The 14,946-nt window shown below is 32.2% G+C and overlaps 1 protein-coding gene across 1 annotated transcript; it reads left to right on the top strand.

Annotated features, from left to right (window-relative positions):
• Window positions 1–1,158, top strand: LOC127741305 (uncharacterized protein At4g22758-like). Its single transcript, XM_052253557.1, has 2 exons — window positions 1–431; window positions 573–1,158. The coding sequence occupies exons 1-2, from the start codon at window positions 38–40 to the stop codon at window positions 773–775; spliced, it is 597 nt and encodes a 198-aa protein (XP_052109517.1). The 5' UTR covers window positions 1–37; the 3' UTR covers window positions 776–1,158.
• Window positions 1,159–14,946: the final 13,788 nt, after the last annotated feature.

Here is a 14,946-nt window from a genome sequence, read left to right as displayed (position 1 = left end):
TTTCTTTGAGGGGCTGTGATTCGATACGGTAACCACCATGCCGAGTCACAAGAGCAACCGTAGTGGCCAGATCGACACTCACCGGAAGAATAGGTTGTCCAATAAATCCTCATCGTTCCACAGCCACAACGCCATGACTCAAGCCGCCGCCGAACTCCGCCGCCCGAGGACCTTGCCGGACCTAATTTCATACCGGAACGCTGCTGTGGTGTCACCGGAGGTTACGCCGCGTCAACCGCCGAAGATTCTCCTCAAGGTGACGTTGCTAGGGAGCGTGGCGCCGGTTCAGCTCCTTATGAGGCCGGAATCCACCGTCGGCGATCTGATATCCGCTGCTGTCCGCCAGTTCGTGAAGGAAGGCCGCCGTCCGGTCCTGCCGACCGATGAACCATCCGGCTTCGACCTTCATTACTCTCAGTTTAGCTTAGAAAGTGAGCCTCATCATCAATCTTATGATTTCCATGATTAATTATATTATAATCCTTAATTAATTCGTAGTATTAGGTTAATTTGATTGATTTATTGTACTTTGGTTGGAAATTGATTTCGGTGATTTTGGTTGTTTTATGAAGGTTTGAATAGGGAGGGCAAGCTGATAGAACTTGGATCTAGGAGCTTCTTTTTGTGTCCGAGAAAGGTGACTCACGGTGGCGCTGCCGTGGAAGGAGGTGTGACGAAGACGTATGCGTCGTGCGCCGAGGAGGCCGGAAAAGTGAGGGAGGTTAACGGTGGTGGTGCCTTTGGTTGGTTCAAGCTCATGCATTTCATGCTGTGATAGACGATATGTATATGATCCTATCCGCATGAAGACATGGAAACAAAATTATATATCTATATATGAATATATTCTTGGTTAGTTGCCGTTCGGATACTTTATTGTTTTGAAAATTGATCAATCCACTACTTTTTTTTTTATTTCAAGAATGAATGGCAGGTTAAAAGTATTATTAGTTGCATTTACAAATGTATATAGGTCGTTATTGAGTGAGTAGAGAGTTTGAGCTTAGGTCCTGACTATGCCAATCCAAAATAGAAAAAATGTATTAGTCTTGGCACGTTTGCATATGTGATTATTTTCGGGTATATCTCATATACGCAAATTGTAAAGCAAATGTGACCAGATGGAATAGTTAGTATGATATATATTTTATTGTAATATGATATATACTTGGAAAAAAAAGAATATTGTAATAGTAAAATATCACATCACAGGTCAAAGAGTGTTGAACTAAATAATTTGCTTAAACAGTAAGATCTTGTTCTTATCAATGACTTTATGAAAAACTTAAGAGCTTTACTAAACAATAGCAGAATAGCTTCAGCAGTTGAGTACAAGAGGCTACACCATTCGGATAACTTAGCATATCAGGCAGAAGTAATCAAATTATAACAATTTAATGAGAGAACAACATTTTTGGATTGAATAATAAAGATATTTCCGTAAAGTCATTAAAGACATGAACAATTAAGAAGTTTTGATAATTGATACATGGAACTAGATAGTAAAGACAAAGTTAAGAATAAACAGCATAGGTGCCCAAAACTAAGATATCCATGACAAAATATAGAACAGATACTCCATTTTTTTCAGCGTGTTAAAAGAATCGAGGATTTTGTTTTTTACAAGTTTAATAATTCCTGTAATGCATGAGATAAAATAAAATTTATTTATTGGGACTATTTTTTATTTCTCTAATAATTCTGATTAATCATTAATTTTTAATTTTTTATAAAAGTTTTATTTTATAAAAGAAATAAAATTTTATATAAAAACATTCTACGTCGAAGTAGAATATAAAGTGGACGAGGTGGAAGACGCAATAGCAAAAAGAATAATGAGCGATGATGCGAATGACAAGAAAAATAACAGTATAAAAGAAATTTTTAAGTTGAAAAAGGGTTATACAAATAAATGAAAATTAAAAATTTATAATATATATAATATATGAAATGATTAAAAAATGTATATAAGATATAAATTAATAAAGATAATTAAATAAATTTATAAATTTTAAAAATTAGCGTATATAAAATGAGATACTCGTTCGAATTTCTAACTACTTCAGAAACATTTATCCCCTTCCGTCTCTAAAAAAAAATTTCATAATTAAATTTTTATTCGGGACAATTTTTTGCAAAAATCTTCATGCCTCAAAAAATTTCACCATTCGTATATATAATCACTTGACCAATAGAAAACTACAATAGCACCATGCTATGATAAATTTATTATTTGTAACCTATTGTTAAAAATAATTATTGGAACATGCTTATTCTTATTCCTATGGTTTGAACTTTGAAGCAAAATTAGTCAAATTTAAAATTATTATTTCAATAAAGGTTTTTGTTCCGAGATTATTAATTGAACTGCATATGGAGATTGGACATCAGGTGATGATGATCCAAGAAAATCAACAGATAAGTACATAAGTTAGTGGATGATAATTATCTAAAGTTTTTTTATTGTGTAAATAATTTCGGCATGATAGAGAGTTATTTTTTGTTTTTTGCATGGATCTAGAGTAGAATTGGTTATGGGTCAAAAACCCTGATGAGAGCCCGTATGATTGTGAATGACCCGTTTTATCTATTGGATATCAATTTAGATTGGTTTATTGTTGGGCTTCTCAAATTATTGGGCTAGAAATATTTTTATTTTTAAATTATCTACTTTACTTTTTATTTGTTTTACTCACTCCTAATTTTTTAAAAAATAAAGTTCAACACAACAAATAGAGTAAAAAAATAAAAAATATTAAAAATTCTATTCACTATTTTACATCCGTTAAATTTTAAATATGAAAGCACTTATTACAAGATATAAATGGATGACCACTAAATCAAGAAATTGCGAGTCTCATCCACTTTTCGTTTAGCAATCTAAAAAAATATGCAATATCAACTTAAATAATTGACTACAACTTTAACAACAATCATATTTTTATATGTTGCTTTTATTTAAAATAAAAAAGAATAAAGTCAACTATACACAAGTAATTTTAAGTAAGACATTCATAATATGCAACTAAAACAATAGTTCAACAACTTGTCATCAAATATTACTATGATATGTGTAATTTATCTCAAGTAAACATCAATGTTATTTAAATTTCCCAAAAATCAACTTATCAAAAGTATTTAATGTCTTATAAAAATATATATGCACCTCAAACAACAACAATCAGTCAATCCATTTTTTTTTTTAGTAAGTCCGATTTTTTCTTACAAAAAGCATATTATTGTGTTGTATGTTAAATCTTATTTTTTACACCTTCCATGGATTCTCGGTAAGTTCGATTTTCTCCTTTCCTTACCGTTAATTATTTTTTCTATTTGTGATTAATTTAATGATTGGATGACAAAAATTCTGAAACTGTTTGTGATTAGTTTGTGATCAAGGATTGTGCTTAATTTTTAAACCCTAAATATTGAATGATTCATTTGTGGTGCATTCCATTTCTGGTATTTTTCTACAGTGACAATTCCAAAACTGTTGCTTCTAGGTTAGCAGGGCTATGTGGATGTGGTGATAAAAAAAATTCTCATGTTATCAAACAGACCACATACATTTGCCAAAAGATTCTGGAGATGCCCAAATTGAAAGGTGATGTGTGAATTGCATAAATTCTATATTTTATTTAGAAATATTCTTAATTATTAAATCTGTATTTAATTTTTATTTAAAGTTTGTTGCTAATGATTACGAGGAAAAAAAGACAACCAAAAAAGCTTACCAAATGTAAGGAGAAGCTGCGTGTAGAAAGGAAGAAATCACAATGCTTGTCGGTGCTTCTGTTGGTTGTAACTACTGTGTTGTTGGTTCATTTAGTCATGTAATGACTTGTGGATTTTGTTCTTGTTTTTTTGTACTGTTATGAGGTGCAGTAGTATACTTAGTAATAGTTGTATTTTAGTATATTATTATGGTCATGTAATCACAATATTTAGGAGCAGCATCAGGCTCTTCAATGTTTATCTCTTCAGGAGCATTCTCCATGTTCATTTTTATGAAATTATGTAAGAGACAGTAAGTAATTATGATGTGATTTTGAGTGTGGATTGAATAGAAAGAAGGATTCTGTAAAATTGTCCGTCTCCTTTTAAGGAGACCAAAACACCCTTCTATTACATTTCTAGCAGACGAGTGTTTCTTATTAAAAAATTCCTAATAGTTACGAGGTGCACGGGAACCTTAAGCCCACTCTTGCACATGATATCGCGTGCCTCTCTATATGGAGCTAAAAATCTCGAATCGTTGGTGTACTCAGCATCAACGGAAATAGATCATCTTCATTTTTTTTGTCATTGAAAAGAATAAAATGTAATTTTTTATCTTTAATTTTACAAGTGAGACCAAAAATAAATGAGAGAGAGAATACAATGAAGAGTGAGACTTTTCACTGAATACCATCCAATTTTTTTTTCACTGAAAAAGATCCATTCCCCAGCATCAACTAGGTAGTAATTACCTACGGATGAGAAAGTACTTACAACGATGAAAGATAAAACAGTTAACACTAAAATAATGCTTCTCTCCTAAGTGGATTTGTGGTTATTATTTGAAGTCTCAAAGGTTGACCTCTTTTTTTTTTTTTTTTCTTGAGTACAAGTATCTACAAATTAAAATATTAAGCATCAACATGTCAAATTGTTGTCTCATGATGCAATAATATTGAAGCATCAAAGTAATCAGTTCAGATCGGTCTATCTATACCTAAAAATGACAAATAATAGATTGGTTTAAATTTACATGACCAAAGGCAGAATTTCGATATGCAGAACTCCACGAATATTATTTGTGTTTATCTCTAAAAAATAAATAGAAATAATATGATGAGTGGAAAGACATAGAAAAGAAAGATTGGTGTGCCTAATTTATTTTTTATGACAACTTTTGAATATTTAATAATTATTTATTTTTATACTTTTAAAATTAAATATTAATTTTTAATCTTTTTTGATAAGTTAGGCAAACACTTTTAGCCACCATAACAATTACCTTGTTGAATGCCTAACAAAGCTATTAAGATGCCTTGTGCAGTTATTAAGATCTAACCATGGAATAATAATCATAATAATAAAAAAAATCTGGTGTATTTTCATACTAGTAGAAGATCCGTGTAACGTACGGGTTAAAAATTTCTGTTCCTTCTTTTGGATTTGTTTTTTTAGTGTTTTTGAATTGTTACTTTTTACGTTAATAAAAAGTACTTCTGTTATTCAATTTTTAACTAAATGTAACAAATTTATTTAATCTATCACCACTCAATACATAAGTATTTTTTCTAATTTTTCATTGTTTGCATAAGTATCATTGTTTTTCAAAACATTAATTTTGATGAACATATTTTAAAATTGGCTATAGAAATCTTGTCTCACAAAACATTGTATCTTGTTCAATTTCATAAATTATGCAACAATAAATATAACTTAAAAATATAAACAATACAATTAAGAAGATAAACATAAATAAGAACCAAAACCAATATAATTAAAGAAAATTTCATACACATACGCAAGTCGCTAATTTATTGACCTAAGATCTCAAATGTAAGAAATTCTCCTAACACAACCAACTCCATCAATTCCAGTAACTCAACTGCAAACAACACTTTAAAATCAGTGTACTCGTATACCGATATAAAAAGGAAAAAAGAATAGTTAATTCATATATACAAGAAAGATATCTGAAAAAATCCTAATAAATTACAAATGATCAGATATAGTTGATATAAGACCAAAAAAAAAGGACAAAATATTTACCTTAATTTTTTGGGAGAACTGCTTCTCCCAAACCACCTGTTCCGCAAGTCATACACTAAAAATTCTTAATTAGAACATAAACTCCACTCTTTACTAATAAAATTACAACTGAAATTGTAGGTTACTCAAATAAAATGAAACATTTGAATTTAGAACTTCAACAAGTAAAATGTTAACAGAATGTCTAAGTTCAGCCAACTTATAACAACCTAATTTAAGAAAACTACAACACTATATCTTTAACACAAAGAAACTAAATCACACATTGTAACTAAACATTCTAGGCAAATCACATTAGCAACAACCTGATCCTAAATATTCATAGATGATTATGCCTCCTCGTTATCATTCCAAGTTTTATCTATACTCCTAGAAAATGCATCTTCAAGTTTTTGTTTTGTAGATCTTGGTATATCACAGTATGGGAATGACAATCTCTTATTGCAAACAATTTCATTCACCACACGAACAGATTTGTGCTAAGAAATAAGACAACAAAAATGAAATCTATTTAATTTACTGAAATTTAATAAAAGAAGAAATACTTAAGCAATAAAGAACCAGTTCTACAAAAAATGCTATATCAAGGAATAATGGTCAGAAATACAACATAGAGATGAACACTTACAGCAGGTAATACTAAACCAGAAATATGTGAAACATGGTCTTCAATAGAAGCCACATTTGAAGCCGAAGCAATAGCACACTAATTATACATGCTTTGATAGAGAAGACAATATCATTGTTATGCATAATACTAAAAAAGTGAACAAACACTTATTAAAAAATATCTTGGAAGTCAATGGAGAAAACTAAACTAATCGCATTCAAAACACGATTCTCAACACGTTCAATCAGCTTTAACATAAACTCATGTGTAGAAACTTTAAAAACATTACACGCGGGGCATATTGTGTCACTCTCAACGGACTGAGGATCAACCATGAATACCAATTTTTTTCCTATCAATTTGTACAAAAAATCGGATGCATCCAAGTGAAATTCTTCATTCTGACAATAGAAGAATAGAGAAATCAGTATCTGAATATACAGAAAAAAAAGAATAGAATATCAAACCCAAAAAATCAAAGACATAGAAAGAAAACAAATTAAAGAGTAGTAACAATACACATGAAGTATCTTTAAGATACAAATTAAAGAAACCATCAATTGATATCACACAAGAGAGAATTTTACAGAATTTTTTATTTTTAATCACAACAATTTTTTTTTACATTAAATGAATAAAGATATATCATTTAACAGGTAAAAATATAAGAGATAAAGAGTTCCAGTCAAGAGAACATGGTGAAAAAAAAAAGCAGAACATCAACATTAGTAATTTATTGAATTAAATTCCCAATAAAAAATACAACATCAATAATTCAAAGAATAGAAACTAACTTAGCATCATAAATGAAATTAAAATAAATGTCTTATTTTCTAATAAAGTTAAGAATGTGACCTGCAAGACATAAAAATTTTTAAAAATAAAAATACCACTAACAAAAAAAAACACACACACACAACCAACTCCTAAATACATTACCGATTCCAAGAGAAACAATTCACTCATCAGTTTTAGATTATAAACAATGAATAACTAAATGTTAAACATATCCAACTAAAATTCAAGTGGGGTATAATAACACAGATAAGAATAAACCCCTCACTAATTTTATTTCAATATTAGTTGTAAAAAATACAGATTTTCAGTATTACTTATAGCACCATATGAAATAAATGAGTTGTTATCAAAACCCATATCTGAATAGTTCACAATTTTTAGATAAATTATACGCATCAATGTAACAAATAAATAATAAGTTAATCTCGTTTAGAAGTAACTCGTGAAGAAGCTAGCCAAGATAAAGGAGGCATTATCTCTTAAAACCTCAGAACATTTTCGCCCTATTAAGGGTTGCACATCTCCATCATGGAAAATTAATGCATTGCAACCACCAGCGTAATTAACATAAACTTTTACTTTGTATCTACAATAACAAAATAATAGTAAAGATATTTTAAAATAATCCAAAAGCCCTAAACTAACCCGAAAATTTACTAATTAAACAATATATAAATAGAAATGAACATAGTTCAAAAGATAAACTCAAAACTTCATCGGACCAATGTGTCAAGTAAAGGTGACAAAAGAGCTTAGATTGGTCGGTATCTATTTTTTCACCACACAAACAAATTGAGTACCACCAATTTCTATCATTAGAGATAGATGTGATTGTACCAGCCAACAGAATAGAAGAATCCTACAATTTGTTGAATTTTATGATCCAAAAGAAACGAAAGAAACATGAGAAAAATAATTAAATTGAATCCAAATAGCATGCTTAATATCATTTATATTTATACAAAATTAATCTAAACTGTTTTGTACCAGCTTTGTAAGGTTATACGCAGCACCCAAAGCCTCCATATCAAGTTCAATAGATTCTATGTTATCAGAAGTAACTGAGATTCTACTACCAAGAGATGATATTTTATCATGAGGCTGCAGAGTTTGAATGACATCCTCATAAATCGGTGAAAATATAGTTGGTGGGAGAAGTCTCTACACAAAATATTAATTGATCAAGATAGAAATAAAAAAAGAAAAACAAAAAAAGCATGGTAACTATATGTCTTTGAAAGAACAAAAGATCAATTCACGGTAAACAAAGTCCAAAGTAAAAGTATGAAATAGAACTACTAACACTGGAAACAAGATCTGTCTTAAATTTGATTTTTTTTATTAACAGAAGGGTCAAGGCCCAAAACAAAAACCAATTACGCTGGTAACACTCTCACACTCTTCCTTGCCAGTACATCTGCACAAAAGTTAGCTTCGCAAAATATGTGTTTAATAGACACATAAGTCATTTTGTTGCGGAGATCCTCAATGGCCTTAATCAGAGAAAACATATGGTGGTGGCTACTAGATGACCCGTCAATTAGTTTCAACGCACAGAAAAAATCAGTCTCTATCTGTAATTTGTTGATTCCCAGCTCCACTGCTAGCTTCATCCCGGTGTAGATGGCCCAAATTTCTGCAGACGTTATAGTGACTCTTCCAATCTTCATCATGAAACCCGCCAGGAGGTTACCATCTCTATTACGAAAGAGGCCACCGCAAGTTCCAGAACCAACGGGTTGGATGACTGAGCCGTCAACATTTAGCTTTATGCACCCATCCACTGGAGGTTCCCAACCGACTAGGTAAGCTTTAGTAGGGTTGAGAATTTTCTTACTGCTCTTAGTGAGGTTCATCAAATTGTTGTATTGTTCTGCCAAATAACTAGAAAGATTATGCACATGAGAGCTGGTAGAGATTTTCGAATTGAAAATTAAATCATTCTGGGCTTTCCAAATATTGTTGCAGACAGTAACAAAAAGAGTAGACCAAGGAGTCCCACTAATTTTTTGAGTGATATTGAAGAGATTTATCTTTAGCCAATCTTACAAAGGTTGATTAAAGAAACCTCGGGGAAGAACACTGGTTGACCTGTTAGTCCAGACACTGCGGGCATAGGGACAGTCACGCAGCACGTGGAGCAGAGTCTCTTCATGATCCGGACATCTGGGGCAACTTCCAACCATGGTAAGACCTCTTGTCCTTCTCTTGGAATTTGTAAAAAGAGCATTATGGTAGATTAGCCAAGTGAAAGCTTGTAATCTTTGAGGAACTTTAATTTTCCAACACAATTTAAAATTTGTGTCTGATTCTCCATCTCCATTGTAATAAGTAGAATACGTTGATTTGATAAAAAATTCTCCATTAGTAGAGGGTAACCAGCTAATATAATCTACACCAAGAGAGTAGTGAGGGGCTTTTAGCGTGCGAATAATATTAGAAATATCTTCAGGGAAATAGCTATTTATCATTTCCCAATTCCACTCCCCATCCCCATTAGTAAAACTTGAGAGCTTCTCAGCTATTCTATCTGCAGCGATAGGGCATAAAGAAACATCTTTTAGGCTGGTAATTCCCGGAACCCAATGATCAGTCCAAACTGCAATAGATTGTCCATCCCCAATTCTCCAGATCAAATTCCTTTGAAATTGGTTCCAGACTTTCACGATCCCTTTCCAAGCGTTTGAGCAGTTGGATTTTTGATGGACTTTGGGAATCAAGTTCTCACCACAGCTGTACTTGGCTTTGAAAACTTTAACCCACAAGTTATCAGATTTTGTCATGAGTCCCCAAGCGAGTTTCATGAGAAAAATGTTATTTGTTTCTTGAGCTTTGCGAATGCCTAACCTGCCTTGATCTTTCGGTTTACACACGGTGTCCCAGTTCAGAGGGTGAATTTTTCTATCTTGATCACTTGAACCTCAAAGGAAATCCCGACAAATCTTATCAATCTTGTTGCAGACTTCGATTGGAACCTTCATAGTTTGCATAACATAACTTGGAATAGAAGACAAAACGGATTGAACAAGCGTTGCTCTTCCTGCCATGGATAAGGTCTTCATGTTCCAACTAGAGAGCTTGGCTTGCATCTTGTCGATGATATGTTGAAAATGTTTTTTACTACACTTCTCATGGATCAGCGGAATGCCTAAGTATTTTCCCAAATTGCCAGTGAGGGAAATCTCTAGCTCTCGGCTAAGCTCTTCTCTGACATTGTAGTTCACATTTTTGGAAAAGAAAACACACGACTTATTGAGGCTGACTTTTTGTCCTGAAGATTCACAAAAAATTTTTAGTGCCTCCTTGACAACACCAACTTGGTCCCGGTTAGCTTGTGCAAAAAGGAATATGTCGTCTGCAAAACAAAGATGAGAAAGATTAGGGCCATTATTCCTAGACAACTTTATAGGTTTTCATTTTTTATTTTCAATAAAAGAAAGGATAAGATGTGATAGTCTTTCAACACAAAGTACAAAAAGATAGGGTGAGAAAGGATCTCCCTGTCTTATTCCTCTAGATGGTGTAAAGGCCTCAGAAGAAGATACATTCCAAAGAAGGCTCATACTAGGAGACGAAATACAGAACTCAATGAGCGTAATGATTTCTTCCGGTATTCCAATATCCCTAAGCGTGTCAATAATAAACAGCCAGTTTAATCTATCATACGCTTTCTCTAAATCTATCTTTATGGCCATAAGTCTTGTACCTCCATTCCTGGTCCTCATAGTATGAACAACTTTCTGTGCAACTAAAATATTATCCGCATTAACTCTGCCTGGGACAAAGCTAGCTTGGGTATTAGCAATCAAACTGTTCAAGTGAAGTTTCAATCTGTCAGTAATAATTTTTGTAACAATTTTATAACACACATTACAGAGACTAATAGGCCTAAAATGAGTAAAATTTTCAGGGGAATGGATCTTAGGAATAATAGAACAGTTAACTACTTTAATGATTACAATCACATGATCATCAGAACAGTTAACTACTTTAAATGTCCCAACATTTGGTCTATTTCTAACTTTTTTTCGGTCTACTTTAAACACAACTTACTTTTCAATTACATAATCAAATAATGGTGGATAAGAGGTTGCATACACAACCTATAATTAACCAGAAAAGTATAAAATACAAATGAAGTCAACCAAAATAAATGAATGTCACTGAAAAGACCAAATATCATTAATAAATGAAAAAGTATAAAATATGTGTTTTGGTATTATGAAATATATATCTATACCGAGTGCTCAGCATCAAAATCCCGAAGAACTTCAATGAGCTTTTTCCTGAATAAGAGCGCTGCGGAACGATCATACAAAACAAATCTAGCACTTCCAGTAGCATCCTCAACATCTACTAAAACCTTGTACCTAAATTAAGACATAAAATAATTATAAGATCTTTTAACAATGAACTAATTTCACATATAAATTATATAACAGAAGGCTATAACTAAGCTTCATTCGAGCTGATTAGGGATTTTTATTTTGTCAGGAGAGAGAATACTATACAGTTTACCTATGCGGGTTTTGGGATATTTTTCATTTCACTTTTCAATAAAATGAACCAACCAATTAAAATTTTTTCTGATAAAAACTTTTATGTGGGGACCGATTGGACCAAAACACACTGAACAATGTCAAAAGAGCATTTCATCTAGATTACAGCAGCAACAGTGACTCTTCCTCACCTGATGTTATGATATTGTCTGGGTCTGAACCATCCGAGCTTCAAGACTCATCAGATGAGGATGAAGATTCAACAATGGAGGCTAATAAACCTAACAATCCAATAATTATGTCTGATGAAACCAATTCAATCATTGAGTTGAGCGAAGACAGTTCTGAAAGAGAAGAAATATCTGACCATAGGTAATGTGACACTTAATTTATGTATTTATCCATAAATTTTATTTCTAGATAACATTGAGATAAATTTTAGGATGGAGACTAACAATTTAAACTATCCTTAAGCAGGTACAATCCACAGGTTTTCTATAGAAAGAGATTGACAAGTATTGACGTGACCGGAAGTAGATTGGTAAATTCATTCTAAATAATTCATATCAATTGTATGCTAACACATCAAATTTTGATTATCCATTTACGATACATAACCTTAATAATTTCTCCCAAAACACTAACAGTGCTTCATTTCTTGCAGTACCTAGGTGCTAGTTTTGCTACACATCTCACTCCATTTGGACATGGTTCAATTTGGCAAATCACTGGTCCATCATCTAGCGGAGACAACAATGTCTTTTTTTCCGTCTACTCAAAAGTCAAGGAAGAAATACAGAGTGGAAATTCGGGGTGAATTGGGCCAAATGTTGTCAAACTTATAACTTGAAGGAAAATGACACCATTATCCTGAAGATGGACTCCTTGCAAAACTGCTGAATAGATCTGACAATTCAAAAATCTTAAAGCTTGTGGGTGATTGGGATCCTAAAATTTACATTCACTATATTTTGAACTCATGAAGTGTATTGTTAATATTATAGTGTTTTCAATGTCTATGTTATTATGAAGTGACAAAGTTTGTATGTATAAGTCAAAATTTGCTGGTCTTTCTGAGTATAGAAAACTTCATGGATTGAATGGTCTAGCGCATGCTGTTGCTGCTGATCTTTACATTATAACATGATGCAAAATTTTTTTACCTATTTACATTTTACATATTCAACATATATTGAAAAAATAGATTCAGCAGTAATTGGGTAAAATATAGTGAATACAACATTCATTATATTAAAAAAAAAACAATGATTCCGTATACAGTGACAATGAGAACAGAATTATTATTATAAAATATATAATTAAACTTACTCTACAATAAATCAACTAATCAAAATTTTGTGCCATTAATGTCAAAATTATGTATTCACAGAACTGGGTATTTGACTCTCAAATTGACATGAGAGAGAGCCAATAAAATCCAAATATTTTTTAAATTACTTTGTCTAATAAAAAAATAATCAGTCAAATAGAAAATCATGACTGACTTTGTGGTGTACATATATCCTTGTCATCATTTTAACAAAGAATGAACTTTTTTAATACCTAAGTTACATTAGCCATTATAGACAAAATACACCTAAGAAATCGCCAAAAGATCACTTCTAACATGTTCAATATAGATATATCAAGAAAGTATAAATCAATTCAGCAACACATGAATATTCAGTCATCTAAATACCATAAAGCATTCACTTGGCAAAACCACATAAGTTAAGGAATAAACTAAATTGTGGAAGGAGAGATTTTGATATCATTAAAGAGCTACTGCATTTTATTGAATTTCAAAGAAATAAGTACAAACATAAAGGGTCAAATAGCTAATTTGCCTAGTAGCTAAGGATATTGTGTCCACACCATATCACTTAATCTATTACATAAGAAAGATACCAAAAAAAATCCAAACAACTTATACAAAACATGAAAACACACACATATTCTCATCCACTATAATCCAATGCATAAAATGCTATTACATGGACACAACCAAAATACCTAATGCCCTAGATTAGTCCTAATCAATAGCTCTAGTTAACTGCCATGGGCAGCCACCTCAATTAATCCCATGTCCAGAGGAGCCATCATTTCCCGAGCCACGAGACTCATCAGCTTCATCAAATTGCAGCCTCAAGGATCTTCTCAACCTCTTCAACGAAGGCTTCACATCTTTCTCAGCATCAAGAGAGCCTTGATAAAGGCCAACCACATACTCCTAGTATAAACAATTGCATGAAAATATAAACCTAATTAGAGAGATAATTAATAAGTTATAATCAAAGGAACTTGATCAGAAAATTAAGCGCCTTGTAAAAAAAATTGGCAACACTACTCACCTCTTCACTTTCATCAACTTCATCACATGAATTTTCAGAACTATTTACTTCATTTAACTTATCCACCACAGCATCACCAGACTTCCTCTTGAGGAGAGGACACTATTAAATGACACAACATATTAGGTTCAATTTAAACACAACTCAGAAAAGAGTGAAAAGTAATACAGAAAAAATAATAGAAGAAACTGCAAGCATGGAACCTTAGCATCTTCATCAGCTCCCAAGTCAACAACACTTGATTTTGGTTGGGTACATTGAGGTGAACCAGCAAAGAGCTCAGAGTAGCTGGAAGGAGTCAATCTCAAATTCGGTGATTTGGTAACCTTAGAGGGTTTCCCAAATGATCCCTCTCCTTTTGGTACAAACCCAGCCTTGGATAATACAAAGCACATCCGATATAAGACATGAATAAAGGTGGAACAACCAAAAAATGAAAAATTTAAGAAAGAATTTATTAAAATAAAACAATAGGTGCAAATTCCGTTTTATACATTTTTAGGACTCAAATCTGAACTAGAGAGCTCAAACATTCCAAGTATTGCAGCATCATCACAAACACACCTCACTGGATAAGTCCCTTTGAATTTCTCCATCCCAACAGGCCTACTAAGAACCTTAAACAGCATAGTTTTTCAACAATTTCTTGGAATATAGGAGGAGACTGTGTGCCAAACACAACCTATGAACAATATAAAACAGACACAACAGAAAAAATGAATCGGTAGAAACTAAAAGATAAGAAAACTCTTTAACAATAAAATCAGCACATAAAAAGAATATAGCATTCGAGTGACTTACATCAACATCCTTAAGATGTTGTTCAAACAGCTGGGCACAAGTCTTATTCAGTAGGTAACTTGCCTATCGATTAAAGAGGACAAAAATAGAAACACCAGTGGAATCCTCAACCAACATCTTCACT

Source organism: Arachis duranensis, chromosome 8 (genome assembly GCF_000817695.3).
Source record: "Arachis duranensis cultivar V14167 chromosome 8, aradu.V14167.gnm2.J7QH, whole genome shotgun sequence".
Taxonomy (NCBI): Eukaryota; Viridiplantae; Streptophyta; class Magnoliopsida; order Fabales; family Fabaceae; genus Arachis; species Arachis duranensis.
This window is presented reverse-complemented; position numbering and strand designations above follow the sequence as displayed.